General features: G+C 40.9%; 1 protein-coding gene across 5 annotated transcripts in view; it reads left to right on the top strand.

Annotated features, from left to right (window-relative positions):
- LOC115143200 (S-adenosylhomocysteine hydrolase-like protein 1) overlaps positions 1-13,488 on the top strand; it is a 59,662-nt gene extending 46,174 nt beyond the window's left edge. For 4 of the 5 annotated variants that reach the window (XM_029683349.2, XM_029683350.2, XM_065001830.1 and 1 more), the window contains 12 exons: positions 670-764; positions 906-1,012; positions 1,117-1,233; positions 3,948-4,011; positions 4,804-4,892; positions 5,258-5,328; positions 5,556-5,650; positions 5,830-5,928; positions 6,012-6,080; positions 9,808-9,886; positions 10,258-10,378; positions 10,599-13,488. In XM_029683349.2, coding sequence (XP_029539209.1) covers positions 670-764; positions 906-1,012; positions 1,117-1,233; positions 3,948-4,011; positions 4,804-4,892; positions 5,258-5,328; positions 5,556-5,650; positions 5,830-5,928; positions 6,012-6,080; positions 9,808-9,886; positions 10,258-10,378; positions 10,599-10,605 — 1,013 coding nt within the window. In that variant the 3' untranslated portion in view covers positions 10,606-13,488. Of the gene's footprint in view, positions 1-669; positions 765-905; positions 1,013-1,116; positions 1,234-3,947; positions 4,012-4,803; positions 4,893-5,257; positions 5,329-5,555; positions 5,651-5,829; positions 6,081-9,807; positions 9,887-10,257; positions 10,379-10,598 lie in introns of those variants that run through there. The other variant, XR_010458831.1, reaches the window with a different exon arrangement.
- The last annotated feature ends 5,055 nt before the right edge of the window (positions 13,489-18,543 follow it).

Raw genomic sequence — 18,543 nt, 5'->3', positions numbered from 1 at the left:
GATTTATGAGGGTGTGAAGTGGGCTTTAATGGTAGAGAGCTGAAGTGTTTAGTAGGGCCGGGATGATACCAGAATTTCAATATTCTTTCCATGGCAAAAATGAAAACACGAAGCAGACATTACTCTTTGATCATTAAAAACCTGCTGTATGTAAATTATTGTGTGCTATAGCTTGGAAAATAAATACATGTGACTCTGGATGACAACATAATGTTTGTTTCCAACATTAAGGCTGTTTTCCTAAAGAAGTTTAATCCACTTTGTGTTTTGTTTCCTTGCCACGATACCAACGAGTATCATCCCGGCCCTGGTGTTTAGTGAGCAGGGTTATGTAAGTCTACCTGGAGGAGCCTACAGAGGCAGGGGCTGATCTAGGCTCTTTGGTGTTGTGGATAGACCGTTGTGCAGGTCCAGATGTCTAGAGTTAAGCTGCAGGTCGTTATATTAATGACTTTACAACAGATTATACGGACATCAAGCACCATGTGTTCAAACGTCATCGGTTCTGCTCTCTCTAGAATGAAGGGTCTTGTTAATGGCTCAGGACCCTGTGCTGCTGTTTAAAAAGGGCCTTAGCTTCTATATTTGTTGCGACATATGTCTGATCTGGAGAAATATTGTAATTTCTAAACCCCTTTTATTCCCCCAACTACCTTATCATTTCTGCAGGTGTGGCTGTTTTTGCCTGGAAGGGGGAATCGGAGGATGACTTCTGGTGGTGTATCAACAAGTGCATCAACATGGAGGGGTGGCAGCCTAACATGGTACCCATAGAACTCTTGTCAATTACCCTCCTTTAACAGCAAGACAAACGCCCTTGTTGACCATTTTGTGTTACTGATATGTGTTTGCGTGTTGTCACTGTTTGTTGAGAATGTTATCTCTTCTTGCTGTGTCTGTGGTAGATCCTTGATGACGGAGGGGACTTGACTCACTGGGTGTATAAGAAATACCCCAACGGCTTCAAGAAGATCAGGGGCATTGTGGAGGAGAGTGTGACTGGGGTCCACAGGTGGTTTTATTTCTGATTAAAATACATTCTCAATCATACATGTTCATAAGACCAACAGGTAACTCTGAGCTTAGTTACTTAGTTACTTTCTCTTTGCCTTAAAGGTTGTACCAGCTGTCCAAAGCAGGCAAGCTGTGTGTGCCAGCCATGAATGTAAATGACTCTGTGACAAAGCAGAAGTTTGACAACCTCTACTGCTGCAGAGAGTCTATCTTGGATGGGTAGGTGTTAAATGTACCTTTCAAGCATACAAGTGAATGTTCCCTCGCTTCGACACCTCACTGCTCTTTGTGCATACACTTGAAGTCGGAAGTTTACATACACCTTAGCCAAATACATTTAAACTCAGTTTTTCACAATTCCTGACATTTAATCCTAGTAAAAATTCCCTGTTTTAGGTCAGTTGGGATCACCACTTTATTTTAAGTTGAAATGTCAGAATAATAGTAGAGAGAGTGATTTATTTCAGCTTTTATTTATTTCATCACATTCCCAGTGGGCCAGACGTTTACATACACTCAATTAGTATTTGGTAGCATTGCCTTTAAATTGTTTAATTTGGATCAAACATTTCAGGTAGCCTTCCACAAGCTTCCCCCAATAAGTTGGGTGAATTTTGGCCCATTCCTCCTGACAGAGCTGGTGTAACTGAGTCAGGTTTGTAGGCCTCCTTGCTCGCACACGCTTTTTTAGTTCTGCCCACAAATTTTCTTTGGAAGTATGCTTGGGGTCCTTGTGCATTTGGAAGACCCATTTGCGACCAAGCTTTAACTTCCTGACTGATGTCTTGAGATGTTGCTTCAATATATCTACATAATTTTCCCTCCTAATGATGCCATCTATTTTGTGAAGTGCACCAGTCCCTCCTTCAGCAAAGCACCCCCACAACATGATGCTACCAACCCCGTGCTTCACGGATGGGATGGTGTTCTTCGGCTTGCAAGCCTCCCCTTTTTTCCTCCAAACATAACGATGGTCATTATGGCCAAACAGTTATATTTTTGTTTTATCAGACCAAAGGACATTTCTCCAAAAAGTGTGATCTAGGTCCCCATGTGCAGTTGCAAACCATAGTCTGGCTTTTTTATGGTGGTTTTGGAGCCGTGGCTTCTTTCTTGCTGAGCAGCCTTTCAGGTTATATCGATATAGAACTCGTTTTACTGTAGATATAGATACTTTTGTACCTGTTTCCTCCAGCATCTTCAAAAGGTCATTTGCTGTTGTTCTGGGATTGATTTGCACTATTCACACCAAAGTACGTTCATCTATAGGAGACAGAACGCGTTTCATTCCAGAGCGGAATGACGCCTACATGGTCTCTTGGTGTTTATACTATACTTGTACAGATGAACGTGGTACCTTCAGGCATTTGGAAATTGCTCCCAAGGATGAACCAGATTTGTGGAGGTCAACAATTTACTTATTTTCCCATGATGTTAAGCAAAGAGGTGTGTTTCCTCCAGCATCTTCACAATGTCCTTTGCTGTTGTTCTGGGATTGATTGGCCCTTTTCACACCAAAGTACGTTCATCTTTAGGAGACAGAATGCATCATCTTCCTGAGCAGTACGACGGCTGCGCGGTTCCATGGTGTTTATACTTGCATACTATTGTTTGTACAGATGAACATAGTACCTTCAGGCATTTGGAAATTGCTTCCAAGGATGAACCAGACTTGTGGAGGTCTACAATTGATTTCCCCATGATGTCAGTGAGTTTGAAGGTAGGCCTTGAAATATATCCACAGGTACACCTCCAATTGACTCAGGCTAATTGACATCATTTATCAGAAGTTTCTAAAGCCATTTTCTGGAATTTTCCAAGCTGTTTAAAGGCACAGTCAACTTACTGTATGTAAACTTCTGACCCACTGGAATTGTGATACAGTGAATTATAAGTGAAATAATCTGTCTGTTAACAATTGTTGGAAAAAGTACTTGTGTCATGCACAAAGTAGATGCCTTAACCGACTTGCCAAAACTATAGTTTGTTAACAAGACATTTGTGGAGTGGTTGAAAAATGAGTTTTAATGACCCCAACCTAAGTGTATGTAAACTTCTGACTTCAACTGTATATATAATATTTAACTATGTGTCTGATTGTTTTGTGGATCAAATACTGTAAATATATATCTCAAATATAGTACCTGTCAAATATTTGAACGCTCTCATTCAAGGGTTTTAATTTTTACTATTTTCTACATTGTAGAATAATAGTGAAGACATCACAATTATGAAATGACACATGTGGAATCATGTAGTAACCAAGAAAGTGTTAAACAAATCAAAATATGTTTTCTATTTTAGATTCTTCAAAGTAGCCACCCTTTGCCTTGATGACAAATTTGCACTCTTGGCATTCTCTCAACCAGCTTCAACTGGAATGCTTTTCTAACCGTCTTGAAGGAGTTCCCACATATTCTGAGAACTTGTTGGCTGCTTTTCCTTCACTCTGCAGTCCAACACATCCCAAACCATCTCAAGGCAAAGGGTGGCTACTTTGAAGAATCTCAAATATAAAATCTATTTTGATTAACACTTTTTTTGGTTACTACATGATTCCATAAGTGTTATTCAATAGCTTTGATGTCTTCACTATTATTTTGCAATGTTGAAAATAGTATAAATTAAGAAAAACCCTGGATTGAGTAGGTGTGTCGAAACTTTTGACTGGTACTGTATGTGTAAATATATATATGTGTGTGAGTTATTTATATATATATATATATATATACATACACACACACACACACACACACACACACATAGGCCAATACATCAGGCTAACAACATGGCCTGTGTGATCCAGTGGCCTGGGAAATTGCTTTTATGGACTGCTATTGCCCACTTCACTCTTTCTGGAGTTTCAACTTAACATAGAAAGGCCAACTACCTGTATCTTAATGTTTCCCCTGTCTCCATGTTTCTGTCTGCAGCCTGAAGAGGACCACAGACGTGATGTTTGGAGGAAAGCAGGTGGTTGTCTGTGGTTATGGCGAGGTAAGGGGGTGTCATGGAAATTCTACACAGGGACATTCGGAAGTCAATCCAAAATGCATTATTCTTTATTATCAGCGCGCTGGAGAGGTTCCAACTAACTCAATGCAAAGTACACATGTCGTTCAGTTGCTCCCCCCGGGGCAGTTCCGTTAGTTCTCTTATATACAGACAAGTGATATTTGCATGATTTAGCTTATTTATAATTAATTAATCATTAACATTTGCTTCATTCATGTGACGACCAATACTGGGTCATGCATGTGACAGACCAATACCTCATAATGCTTATTCTCTCTAAGCTGAGACCTTAAAACTGAGATATCCCTTTCTCTAAAAAAGTTTTTGGGTGTACTGCCAAATTGCAGATACTGTTAGTGAGGATTCGTTCAATCAGTCACTTGAATGAACACAGAAATTGGTTATTAGAATAGCACACATTTTTTATTTCCATCACAGGGTTTTCATATTGTATATGTAGTTATGTTTGAAGAGACTGTGTTTGTGCTGGCTACGCTAAACCTGCTATAAAAAATATGTGCACTCTGTATAATGATAATCACCTATACAGTACATACTTGTACATTTATATACTGAAGAGTTCAATGCCATGTCATGCTAAGTTATTGTATATTTAGTCTAAAGTAATCGGCCTCTATAGAATTTGTAATGTGGACGTCAATGTTTACTGATATGCGTGTTCTTTTGTGGGTCCATTGTGGCCTGTTCTGTTGATTGAGGTCAATGTGATGTGATCATATTATGTCATTCTAATGCGATATGCTCTCCCTGCAGGTTGGGAAAGGTTGCACTGCCGCACTGAAAGCCATGGGATCCATCGTCTACGTCACAGAGATCGATCCCATTTGCTCCCTGCAGGCCTGGTGAGGGACAGGAAACTGGAAGCAGAAAGTGCCAAATGTAGAGCACTGCTGACCCAGAGAAATGACACCATGAATTAGACCATAAACCCCTCTGGACAGAGGAGTCTCTCTGTCCTGCTCTAAGATTAACCTTTGAAACAGAAATTCTCCATCAAAATATAAACCCGAAAACCTGAACTGGCTTTCATCATTAGGATAACATGATAGAAACTAGATGGCAGCATACTAAACCTTTTAAATACAACAATAGAGCCTTATTAGTTGAATGGCACTCGTAGACCAGTACTAACCAACTCTACTGTAGGCAGAGCACCTGTCTACCCCCATCTGTTCTTACTAACCCGTCTCTCCCCATGTTTGAACAGCATGGATGGCTTCAGGGTGGTCAAGCTTAATGAGGTCATCCGTCAGGTGGACATCATCATCACATGCACTGGTAAACAACATCAAACTACCTTACTTATGTGATCAACTTTCTGTACAGGGGACTGCTTTTATATGGAAATACATTAATCTATGGGCTTCCAGTACATGCCTGTCACGATCAATATATGCATTGACATACATACATGGCCCTCTGTATCATCTAATCGAGAGAATTTGTGCTGCTAAGCTCTATTTTGTTGGAAGTTTTAGACTGGTGTTTTTCCTGTGGTCTCCTAGGGAATAAGAACGTGGTGACCAGGGACCAGCTGGACCGTATGAAGAACGGCTCCATCGTGTGCAACATGGGACACTCCAACACTGAGATTGACGTGGTGAGGAACTTTAACACAACACAATTCGTGACTACAGTAGAACGTAAAAATCAACAGAGCCTTTCCAAGGAAAATGAAGTTCATGATTGTTTAAAATGTACTGCATATTAAGACTTTTAGTAGTGTGCTTGAGAGTGCATAGTGTGTTGGTCTGCTGATCTGTGTGACCTGCTCCCCAGGCGAGCCTGCGGACCCCAGAGCTGACCTGGGAGAGAGTGCGCTCTCAGGTGGACCATGTCATCTGGCCTGATGGCAAGAGGGTCATCCTGCTGGCCGAGGTGGACACACACACACACACACACACACATACACATATACACATATACTACCACATAGCAAGTAAAATGTTTCTCTCCCTCAGGGTCGTCTTCTGAACCTCAGCTGCTCCACAGTTCCTACCTTCGTCCTGTCAATCACTGCCACGACCCAGGTAATACAGACACTCCCCACAGTAGCTAACAAGCAGCTAGAGTAGTGCTGCAGATAGCAGTCTGTGGGTTTACACTGCCTTCAGAAATTATTCATACCCCTAGACTTTATCCACATTTTGTTGTTACAGCCTGAATTTAGAAGCTGTTTTTCAGTCTCGGTCCCAGCTTTGATGCACCTGTACTGACCTCGCCTTCTGGATGATAGCCGGGTGAACAGGCAGTGGCTTGGGTGGTTGTTGTCCTTGATGATCTTTTTGGCCTTCCTGTGATATCGGGTGGTGTAGGTGTCCTGGAGGGCAGGTAGTTTGCCCCCGGTGATGTGTTGTGTGCAGACCGCACTACCCTCTGGAGAGCCTTACGGTTGTGGGCGGAGCAGTTGCCGTACCAAGCGGTGATACAGCCCGACAGGATGCTCACGATTGTGCATCTGTAAAAGTTTGTGAGTGTTTTTGGTGACCAGCCAAATTTCTTCAGCCTCCTGAGGTTGAAGAGGCGCTGTTGCGCCTTCTTCACCACGCTGTCTGTGTGGGTGGACCATTTCAGTTTGTCCATAATGTGTACGCCAAGGAACTTAAAACTTTCCACCTTCTCCACTACTGTCCCATCGATGTGGATAGGGGGGTGCTCCCTCTGCTGTTTCCTGAAGTCCACGATCAGGTTATTTTCCTGACACCACACTCCGAGGGCCCAACTTCCTCCCTGTAGGCCTTCACGTCATGTTGGTAATCAAGCCTACCACTGTAGTGTCGTCTGTAAACTTGATGATTGAGTTGGAGGTGTGCATGGCCACGCCTTTACCATCTAAACCACTGTGAAATATATTTTCCATAACCAAAAATATATATTTTTATTTTCAGCTGTTTGAAGCTGGTGTACAAACCCGAAAGTAAAATACTTAAGAACGGGAAGCATATAAATAACGCACATGTAAACCCTTCTTAGACTTGCTTTCAATGAGAATGACAGACCTATAACTCACTTTTCTACGTGAATTTGGTTAGGTATCCCAAAAAGTTACATATTGCAGCTGTATATAGCATCTTCGGTGACTTCTAGGAAGTTTTTAACCCACTCAATCCCAATGTTATTCACCATCATTGTAAAGCCCTAATTATTTTGTTGCTCTGACAAGGTCATTTCTGAAGATTTTTTTTTTTTTTATGTGATTAGTGATTCATTTTAAGGTTAAAAAAAACAACAACAACCCTGTCCCTCATTTTAAGGTAAACCCTGTTACGTGCACAGAACTCTCGTTTTAATATGGTGAAACTGTCCCTTTAAAAAGGTTTTTCTAAAGAAACATTGAACATGTAATAATGGATCGTAGTGTAAAAGCAGGTGAGCTAGTTCTACTCTTTATGGCCATTTTCTGATGTTTATTGGTGGAGCATAACACATCAACCCTGTTACCCCAGGTATCCCCCTTTCCCTTTGCCACAGAGAGAGGCTAGACATGTTTTAGCAATAAAAACAAAAATTGTGAAGCTTGCATTTAATTGCCCCTCCCTTTTGCACACAACAAGCTTCCATTCCCCCTGTAACAAGGGGATTCATGGCTGATTTAAGATTAAGTCGTCAACCCTGTTACTTTATTTGACACTTACTGTAGTCATTTGTTCATGTAGCCCTGTACACTCATACCCGTAAACAGTTTGAAAATGGCAGATTTGGACATTGATAATTGGAATGCAGTGGCTGTACAGTAACATACTATACGTGATGTCAGAGTTCAGGGTCTCTGCTGCAAAACTCTGTATGGGTTTTGACTGACAGCCATTCTGAACTTAAGCACCTTGTGCATCAACAAGTTACCCCAATCCAGGGGCATTATGTGTAACAATTGCTTAATGCTATGTTCAAGATTAAACTCTATTGGACCAGTTAGGTTCGGGTGAATTGAAAACCACACAACTGAATAATTTAGGAAAAGAATGCCGGCTTGTATTTGTAAATAAAAAATACTTACAAAAAAATGTATCACCTTGAGTAAATATTGATATGTGAAATTTGTACAATGAGCTTGTAGCGGGGTGCGTAATTGGCGGCAGAGAAGTCAGGCGCAGGAGAGCAGAACTGGGTAATAACCCGATATTTATTAAGCAAAACCAACGGCAACAAGATAAATGGGCACAAAATAACCCGCCGTGCGCTCACGGGGAACGTGCACAAGCACTACAATAAACAATTCGTCAGAAGTCGTGACAGAGTTCAATATGATTGAAATACTTCAATAGTACAATAGACTTAGATATCGGCCATATATCCTGCCTATAATTTGCTAGGGTGCACCCAACTCTACCTTAATCTGAGAATCTCTGATGTCAATGTTCAATAGCAATACAATAAACATGAATCCACAGAAAAACACAAACCAATTCCCAAATAATGACTTATAAATCACTACGATGGAATCAATGTGAGTGACTGTGCCTATCAATAAACACTGTAAGGTGTTTAAGTGTAGCATGTGCTTATAACAATCCCACTGCAATGTCTTGCAAGAAAAATCCTATCACACCGTAGTATGGCAGTGCAAATGTAGTGTTCTCCGAGGAAAATAAATCTTTGCATTCAAATCTTCTTATCGATGTCCTGGGTTCGGCGGCTCGCCATCCTTGGTGGAACTGAATCTATACTCAAAAAACCTGACCAAATCCTGGCGTCAATCTTTCCCTCAATCCCTTCACAGTACGTTTGTATAGAGAAGTGAGTGTTAATATCCAGTTCTCTCCTTTTAGTTCAGATTCATACAACTTGATTTTTAACTTAGTTTTTCTTCCATGGAATGGCAGTAGCTCTTCACGTTCCGTTCTAGCTCTTTTTTTTCAGCATGTTGGCGCCGACTGGTGTATAACGTGAGGTTAGGAGAGGGACTAAGAGAATATTGAGTTTGGCTCAAAATAAACTGCCTGTCATGCAGCTTCTGACAGCTGATTTGTAATAGCTGTCAACTTAAATATCAATATCAATAGCAATATAGTAAAATATGATTGGTTACTGGAATCTCACTAGTAACGATAAGTGTTCAACATTAGTTGACCTGTGTTACACATGCACCCCAAAAATTGGAAGGGGACAAGGTACGTTAGGATGTCTGGGTGTGTGGTCAGGAGAGGGGCTCGCCTCCCCGTCTGGAAGTTATAGCTTTTTTCCGCAATCTAAAGCCATAATCATATGTAAAAATATATATATATATATACAAATATATATATTTTCTGTATATCTAAGCATACCTCTTGAGCTGTCTGTATCCTCCTGCCTGATGGTAATTTGTTTAAATAAACAATGTATGCTTCTCTGCATCACTGGTAAACAATGGGTAAAAGATTGAAAGTTATGTGAGTCTTCAGTACATGTAGTAATTGCTTACTTTACCAACTCTACCAACCTTGCCAGCTAAGTTAGTTAGCTGGCATGCTAGTTAGACACGCTAGTTACTCTAACTTGATTGATAACTAGCTACATTTCAGGCTATCTGGGCTAAAGCCAACTTCATAAAATTGCTAGGTGACTAGTAGTATTACAGAGAAACGACTACAAAAACATTTAATAAAATAACGTGTTTTTTTATGACGTTGAACATGTTTCTTTATGACACGGTTTAAATAACGTGAAGTCAAAAGTGGTTACACAAATCAAAAGGCACCTAATTGTTGTAACGACCCATATATTCTTGAGTTTGTGTGTATACTAATGATTGTGTATTGTGCTTCATTTCTCCAACAGGCTCTGGCTCTTATTGAGCTGTACAATGCTCCAGAGGGCCGCTACAAACAGGATGTCTACTTGCTTCCCAAGAAGATGGGTGAGTAATGGACAGCCCTTATACCCTGCCATGTTTGGCGCGTTACAAGGAAATACAGATAAATAATCTCTGTAGTTATGATTATGATCTAGCTAGCTACACAACACAATTCCTGCTTTGGCTGTTTTATCCCTGTCTCTGTGGACATAATACTGTTTCACAAATGCCTGTTTTGGACAAGCTGTGGAAACCACTTTCACTAGTCTCTGAGGCCCTACTTATGCCATCTGGTGATGGGAATGAGACATTACAAATCAATTCTGTAACTTTTATTTGGTATTCAAGCATACAGACACAAATATTTGTTGAATACAATTATAAAAACATTGCTTATTACTTCTATAATTGTATGTGTGTTGTGATTGTCTCAGATGAGTATGTTGCCAGCCTGCACCTGCCCACCTTTGATGCCCACCTAACGGAGCTCTCAGATGAGCAGGCCAAGTACCTGGGCCTCAACAAGAATGGCCCATTCAAACCCAACTACTACAGGTACACATTTCCCTGCTAACATCCCTTTAAATGTCACCAAAATATCAGATTTATGTCAGATTTATCTTCATTTTTGCATTTCATCCCCACAGCCACAACACAACAACATCATCCCCCACAGCCACAACAAATGTTCTTATTGGTACAATCAAGTTAAGTGAAGGTTTTTATAACTTCAGTACATACATTTGACTAATATTTTCATTTTTGGTATTCATAGGTATTAGCTTGCATGAACGGACCACAACTCTGCACTCCTTGACTTGGACAAGGCCTGGATAAGATAATGAAATATATATATATATATATATATATATATTAAGCTCCTATTCCTTCATCTTCTACAGTAGGTGTTACCCTGTTTCACTTGCTGTTTTGTGTGTTTAGTTTCACCATTAGTTCTGTAAATACACACTCTAACAAACCAACATACAGGACCCCACTGGCCATCAATGACCAATTGAAAGTACAGCACCTAAACTCAGCTGTCTGCTTGAGATATTTATATACACGTCTGATTTCATTCCCACTCTCCAGTAGAATAGACATTTTTCTGATGTGTTATTTGTAGTTTGATAGATCTTTATTATTGTGCCAATTGATTGTGTAGGGAAGGGGATTGTTGTAATTGAGATTTATATTTCTGTCTGCATTGATGTCGCTCTTCTCAAATAATTACATTCCAGCCAAGGGAACAGGGAGAAATGGCCTCCACACTAGAAAGACTCAACCTCAATGTCCCATTTAAAGGCATAGTCACATTTCCTGCTGGACCATGTGTATACCCATATAGATGTTTACTACCAGCTTGTCATTTTACTGATCTCTATCTCTCTTCCTCTGAAACAGAACTGAGGTTTTATTGAAAATATGAGTACCTGTACTGACTGTACTGTATTGGGGCGGCAGGTAGCCTAGTGGTTAGAGCGTTTGGGCCAGTAACCGAACGGTTGATAGATTGAATCCCCGAGCTGACAAGGTAAAAATCTGTCGTTCTGCCCCTGAACAAGGCAGTTAACCCACTGTTCCTAGGCCGTCATTGTAAATATGAACTTGTTCTTAACTGGCTTGCCTAGTTAAATAAAGGTTCATTAAAAATGTTTTTTTTTAAAAATAGACTAAAGGGCAGACATACAGTATATGATTTTCTTTGAATAGTACATGTGTGCATGTACAGTACAGAAATGCAATTATCTTCACTAACAACATTTATAAGTGTAAGATACAGAAAGGTATGTGCAACCAGAAGAGTGACTCCAATCTGGCACTGGTTTTGATTGAGTCTCACATGGTAATATGGTAATAACACTGGAATGTTTTGCATTGTAGGAGTCTTATCAGACTTACAAGGACAATAGTGCATTGCTATTTCTCCATTCCTGGTCTAAACAATGTGGAATTAAGTTTATTGACGTGATTTTTTTTAAATACAGTAGTTGGCTGATTTTAGTATTGTTATTACTAGTAGTAACTAGTATCCCCGTTTGTGTGACGTGAATCTGTTTTTCACTTAACGTTCCTGATCACCATGTTGTCCTTCTGTCTGTTCTCTGCATCCATACTTGCCTGTTTTCATGTCACCATCACATTGAAAGGTCTACTCCATAAGGAGAGTGGTTATTCAGTTGAGTAATGTTGTTTTTTAGTTCCACCTGCTGATGAATATTACACAGGTTAAATCATCTGTATGTATTACCGGTGCATTTAAAATGACATGCACTGTCACTCTGGTCTGGTAACATGGGACACTGAGTCGGTTGAATACAGACCACATCTGTGTGTACAATTTTCAGTGTTTTCTGTCCTTCCATTTTAGCTGTGTGAAACAACAGATACTGTTTTATTTGTATATATATTAGCTGATGCAACTGTGAGATAAAGCGCTTTCTTCTTTGCACTCCTTAAAGCTGTTGAGCATTACAACCAAGGACATTGTTGGAGGGGTATTGGCGTCGTAACTTTGGTTACTGGTCAAGTGACAGTGCCTTGTGACCCATTTGCTACTGCACATATTCATCAGTTGTAGGATTATGTCTGTCCACTCCCTCTGTCCACTCCTATTCCTCTTTGAAAGCTGTCCAACAGTGTTCTGATTCTGCAGTATAATCACTATGAACCAAGATGTGCATCACTGTAGTGGTCTCATATAAATATTTGTACTTATTGGGGGTACCCAAACTGCTTAATGTGTCAGCATTTAGTTACTTCCATTGTAAGAGAACATAGTAGTTTGAATTGACCTGTTTTGGACTTTTTGAAGTTACAGTAAATCTTTATTTCTTCCCTTGGATATTGTCTGTATAGCACTACCAAAAGCATGCCATGAAGTAAAACCAGAATGCCTTTACATGCACTGTGTTGTTTACAAGGCCTCTGAATTCAAATTCTGTTTTAGTTCATTCAATCTCCCATACTTTAGATTTGTTTATACTGTCAGAACCATAACGGCTAGCAGGATGTCGTAATAACTGACAAATATAGTCAGTTTATGAAACCCTGTCTAGCAGTTAAGTGTTATCTGACCAGCTCACAAGTCCAGGGTCATTTGGATGTTGTATGCAACAGTGTTCTGCAATTTGGGCTAATTGAGTGGCTGTCGGTGACTGACATAACAACAGAAACTGATGCACACTACCACATTTCCAAATTGCACCTTGTGTATTCTACTATTCCAACTATCAAAAATAAGTTGAGACCCCGACTGAGTTCCTAAAATGTATTTATTTATTTTTTGGGTGAAATTGATCCGCAGGCCTACAAAAGGGGGGCCGTGGGGCGCCAGTGCACATCCCTGATGTAAAGCAAGGAGCACTGTGATGTACATGATGCGAGAATCGTTTATGTATCTATGGTTGTGACAAAACTACCTTTTTTATTTGAGCTTTGCAAATTAAATTATATTGTTAAATTATACAGTACTATGTATTATTTTTCTGTGTATTATCTGAATGGTTGATGTATAGTCTGGCTGAGTCAACTCAAGTTGTTTTACTTTCATCTGACTGCTCTCTGATGCTGCTATTTATTTTTCTGCTTTCTGTTGGTTGATGTGTACCGATCCCTTTAATAAACCTTTCGGTGTTTGAATTAAAACCTGCTAGTGCACCATTGTTTAACAAGTGATTATTTACCTAATGTGATCAAGGTCCAATTCTGGAACTAACTGTATGAGGGTTTTTCACTTAAGCAACTATTTTTTATACAAATTCACAGTATAGACATTTTGAAAAACAACTAAGTAAATGGAATAAATAAACTATTTATTCATGTGAACAGTGCTGTAAATGACAAAATATAGATTCGAGTATAAACAATATTTGATTTGGCTGTTTACATTTTTTTAAGACTGGGCCAAGAATGACTGTATTTTAGTCCAGGCTTGGTCTAGTGCTAGGATGTCTACAGCTGCCATAGGTGACACAGGCTACACTGCCCTCCAAACAGCGGAGGAAACTTCCTTTCATGGGTGATTTCATGATCATCTGAAAGAAGTATTTTAAGTATTCACCTCCAAATCCATTATATTCTGTTGGCTCACATGGTTTGTCCCCCAGTGTCAATCTGCCAAGTGCATACGAGGCTGCATAGTTTCCTCAACTGTAAACCGACAAAATAGCACCACAGTTGTGACTCACTAAATAGCATGTCTGACTAACAAACTGTATTCATAGAGCGCTTACTATTTTCTCTGTCTTCTGATCCTACAACGACTGCAGGGCTGTTGTTGATGGCAGACGGGCTCTAGAAATACAGCAACTTCTCAGCAGACCATTTGGGAGACATTAAAGCACGGCTCCTTGTCCTCCATGAAGGCATCAATATACAGTTGGTTTGCAGAGAATGCTGCAACGTATCCAGAGTAGGGCATGTCCCCCAGGTCAGAGTCAACCTGTCCAGGTTCTCTTCACAAACATGTCGTTTCTTCAAGGCGCAAAGGAGAGCTTTGCTCTTTGGCGCTTTGGTGAACAACCCAAAGCTGCTGTGCCAAGCAGAAGTATTTCTTCACATCTTCACCATTCACTGGAATTGTAGGGTCAATTGCAAAGATGCCATACACACGTGTCAATAATGTGTAGAAAGAGGGCATTTGGAACAGTTCCAAGTTACATTATGGTCCAGTAGTTCACCGTTTTGTGCTCATCCACTCTGCAGTGCTCCCCAGTCACCAGGTCTCACAGGGTATCTCCCAGAGTAGCCACTGGGAAAGACCTTCATGGCTTTCACAATCAGACAGGTGATGTCTCTGGACACCATTTGGCTCTTAGAGGAGACATTGTACTGAACGATCATCTTGGATTCTGAGTGCTGGGTCAGTTGCTTATATGCAGAGGCTACAATCTCTTTCACCTCTGCTGGTTATAAGTTGACCTCTTGTTGACCAAGATCATCCAGAAAAGGCTAGTCCCTCAGGACGCGTATGGAATCCTCCTTTGCTGCACCACAGTAGATTTGGTCCAGAAGTTTGGTCACAATGGTGTGCAGGGTTGGAAAACCAATCACAAGACGTTCTCCATGGACAAGAGGGAACTTACTGCCAAGATGTGACTCAGAGTTCTAGATAAAGCAGAAGTTTATGCAGGAGCAGGGTCCAGTCTTGCAGTCACGTGAATAGCTGACAGACACTGACTGGACCGGGCGCACATGAACTCTGAACCAACTACATTAATTTGGGGACAGGTTGAAAAGCATTAAACATTCATGGCAATTTAGCTATCTAGCTTGCTGTTGCTAGCTAATTTGTCCTGGGCTCCTGAGTGGCGCAGTGGTCTAAGGCACTGCATCTCAGTGCAAGACGTGTGTGTCCCTGGTTCGAATTCAGCCTGCATCACATCCGGCCGTGATTGGGAGTCCCATATGGCGGCGCACAATTGGCCCAGCGTCGTCCGGGGTAGGCTGTCATGGTAAATAAGAATTTGTTCTTAACTGACTTGCCTAGTTAAATTTAAAAAATAAACGTTGGGTAGTTATTTTACTTGAAATGCACAATGACCTCTACTCTGACAATTAATCCACAGATAAAAGGGTAAACCGAGTTAGTTTCTAGTAACCTCTCCTCTTTCAGTCTTCTTTCTTTGGACTTTATATGTCGGCAACCAACTTTAAGGTGCATTACCACCACCAACTGGACTGGAGTATGGACCTCAGTTCATCGTTCAATCACCCATGTAGGTATCTGCTCCTAAAAACCAATGAGGAGATGGGAGAGATGGGACTTGCAGCACGTAAAGCGTCACAAATAGAACCAAGTTCTATTTTAGCGCCTGGCTATGCAAACACGCACAAGCAGTGTGTATGCAATGATTGAATAATGTGTACGTGTACATTTATTTTGCAACGTTCGTGCATGTATATCGAGCGGTGTGGTCAGCATGTTCGACTGACAGCTGTCATGATAGTTCCTGTAACCTCTATCTCCAGCACTCAGGATTTTCTCAGGACAGTGGGGCCACCAGCCACACTCATCATGTCATCAAGTATGGAGCGCACAATCCTGACCCCAGAAGAAGATATGTAGCTGCTTCGTATGATTGAAAGCATCTGTGAAGTGCAGAGTACCAGCAAGTTCCTAAAGCAAAGATATCACCACCCAAATCATCAGGTTGACAAGTGCCTTGCTGGCGGATCCCTCTCCCTCAAGGGAGTCTCAATCTGCAGGGTTGGCTCTAACGCTGGGAATAAGACTGGTGACAATTTCCACCACCACCCAAGATTCACTCTGTAGACAGGAAGCTGGGAGGCAGGTCAAGTCACTGCTGATGTGATGTCCTCAATTACCTTTTGGAGTAATGCCGCGTTCACATGCTAGTTGGAACTAGGAAACTCTGAAATGTACAACTTGCTGATTTCGTTGAACGCGGAACATGTGTAACAACAACCAGTTAGCAAGTTGGAAATGTCAGAGTTTCCTTGTTCCGACTAGTACTTGAACGCGGCATAAGCTTCTGGACGCAAACCGGGTGGGTCCCTTTGAGCCACGGTCTACACTTCAATTGCAGCTTTTATGCTACAGGAAGACAGAAAATAAAGGCCACAAGTTGAGAGATCATGAACACTACAGGAAATAATGGAATTGATAGCTAATAAACACCTGTATCAAGGGGAGTGACAGACTCTCACAGGTTAGGACTGGAAAGGGAGAAACACAGTGAACCTCCAAAGCCATTCGACTGGGAGCCCCCCAGTGAGTAGGCCTAAAGAGAGATTGAGAGAGGATGAGTTTTAGTAAGGTAGGATTTCTTGCATTTACTGCTAAGGTTATCAACTAGCTCCACAATGAGATAGTGTGCAGGCCAGGAAGCAGGCTGTTAGCCAGCCTGACAGCTTAGTGGAGTCTGCCATTAGCACAGTCAGTGTAGTCAGCTCAGCTATCCCCATTGAGACTGTCTGTGCCTTGATCTAGGCATTGAGACTGTCTGTGCCTCTGCTAAATGACTTAAATGTTAAATGTTAAATGTTGATCTAGGTTGGGCAAAACTAAACATGGCGGTGTTCGCCTTAGCAATCTCACTGGAATAAAGACCTCCTCCATTCCTGCCATTATTGAAAGAGATTGTGATATTTCACATCTCAAAATAGGGCTACTTAATGTTAGATCCCTCACTTCCAAGGCAGTTATAGTCAATTAACTAATCACTCATCATAATCTTGATGTGATTGGCTTGACTGAAACATGGCTTAAGCCTGATGAATTTACTGTGCTAAATGAGGCCTCTCCTCCTGGTTACACTAGTGACCATATCCAGAGCACATCCTACAAAGGCGGATGTGTTGCTAACATTTACGATAGCAAATTTCAATTTTCACAAAAAATAACGACTGTGTTTTCATATTTTGAGCTTCTAGTTATGACATCTATGCAGCCTACTTAATCACTTTTTATAGCTACTGTTTACAGGCCTCTTGGGCCTTATACAGCGTTCCTCACTGAGTTCCCTGAATTCCTATCGGATCTTGTAGTCATGGCAGATGATATTCACATTTTTGGTGACTTTAATATTCACATGGAAAAGTCCACAGACACACTCCAAAAGGCTTTTGGAGCCATCATCGACTCAGTGGGAGCAGCAGGTAGCCTCGTGGTTAGATCGTTGGACTTGTAACCAAAAGGTTGCAAGATCGAATCCCCGAGCTGACATGGTAAAAATCTGTTGTTCTGCCCCTGAACAAAGCAGTTAACCCACTGTTCCTAGGCCATCATTGAAAATAAGAATTTGTTCTTAACTGACTTGCCTAGTTAAATAAAGGTAAAAATAAGAAACTAGCTCCCTGGTATACAGAAAATACCTAATCCCTGAAGCAAGCTTCCAGAGAATTGGAATGGAAATGGTGCTACACCAAACCGGATGTCTTCCGACTAGCTTGGAAAAGCAGGAAGAGACCTCGCTGCGCCATTATCAATTTTTCCAACTTAATTAAGGAAAATAAGAACAATCCAAAATGTATTTTTGAAACTGTTGCAAAGCTAACTAAAAAGCAGCATTCCCCAAGTGAGGATGGCTTTCACTTCAACAGTGATAAATTCATGAACTTCATTGACGAAAAGATCATGATCATTAGAAAGCAAATTACGGACTCCTCTTTAAATCTGCGTATTTCACCAAAGCTCAGTGGTCCTGTGTCTCCTATGTTGAAAATAATAAACATGTACCAAACTCACTAAAAGTGGCAGTAATAAAGCCTCTCTTGAAAAAGCCAAACCTTGACCCAGAATATATAAAAAACTATCGAACTATATCGAATCTCCCATTCCTCTCAAATAATGTTGAAAAGCTGTTGCGCAGCAACTCACTGCCTTCCTGAAGACAAACAATGTATACGAAACACTTCAGTCTTGTTTTAGACCCATCATAGCACTGAGACTGCACTTGTGAAGGTGGTCAATGACCTTTTAATGGAGTCAGACTGAGGCTCTGCATCTGTCCTCGTGCTCCTAGACCTTAATGCTGCTTTTGATACCATTGATCACCACATTCTTTTGGAGAGATTGGAAACTCAAATTGGTCTACACGGACAAGTTATGGCCTGGTTTAGATCTTATCTGTCAGAAAGATATCAGTTTGTCTCTGTAGATGTTTTGTCCTCTGACAAATCAACTGTACATTTCGGTGTTCCTCAAGGCTCCATTTTAGGACCACTATTGTTTTAGTGAACAACAGCAGCTGCAA

Source organism: Oncorhynchus nerka, linkage group LG15 (genome assembly GCF_034236695.1).
Source record: "Oncorhynchus nerka isolate Pitt River linkage group LG15, Oner_Uvic_2.0, whole genome shotgun sequence".
NCBI lineage: Eukaryota > Metazoa > Chordata > Actinopteri > Salmoniformes > Salmonidae > Oncorhynchus > Oncorhynchus nerka.
Note: the sequence above shows the minus strand (reverse complement) of the source record. Positions and strands in the feature narration are given on the sequence as shown.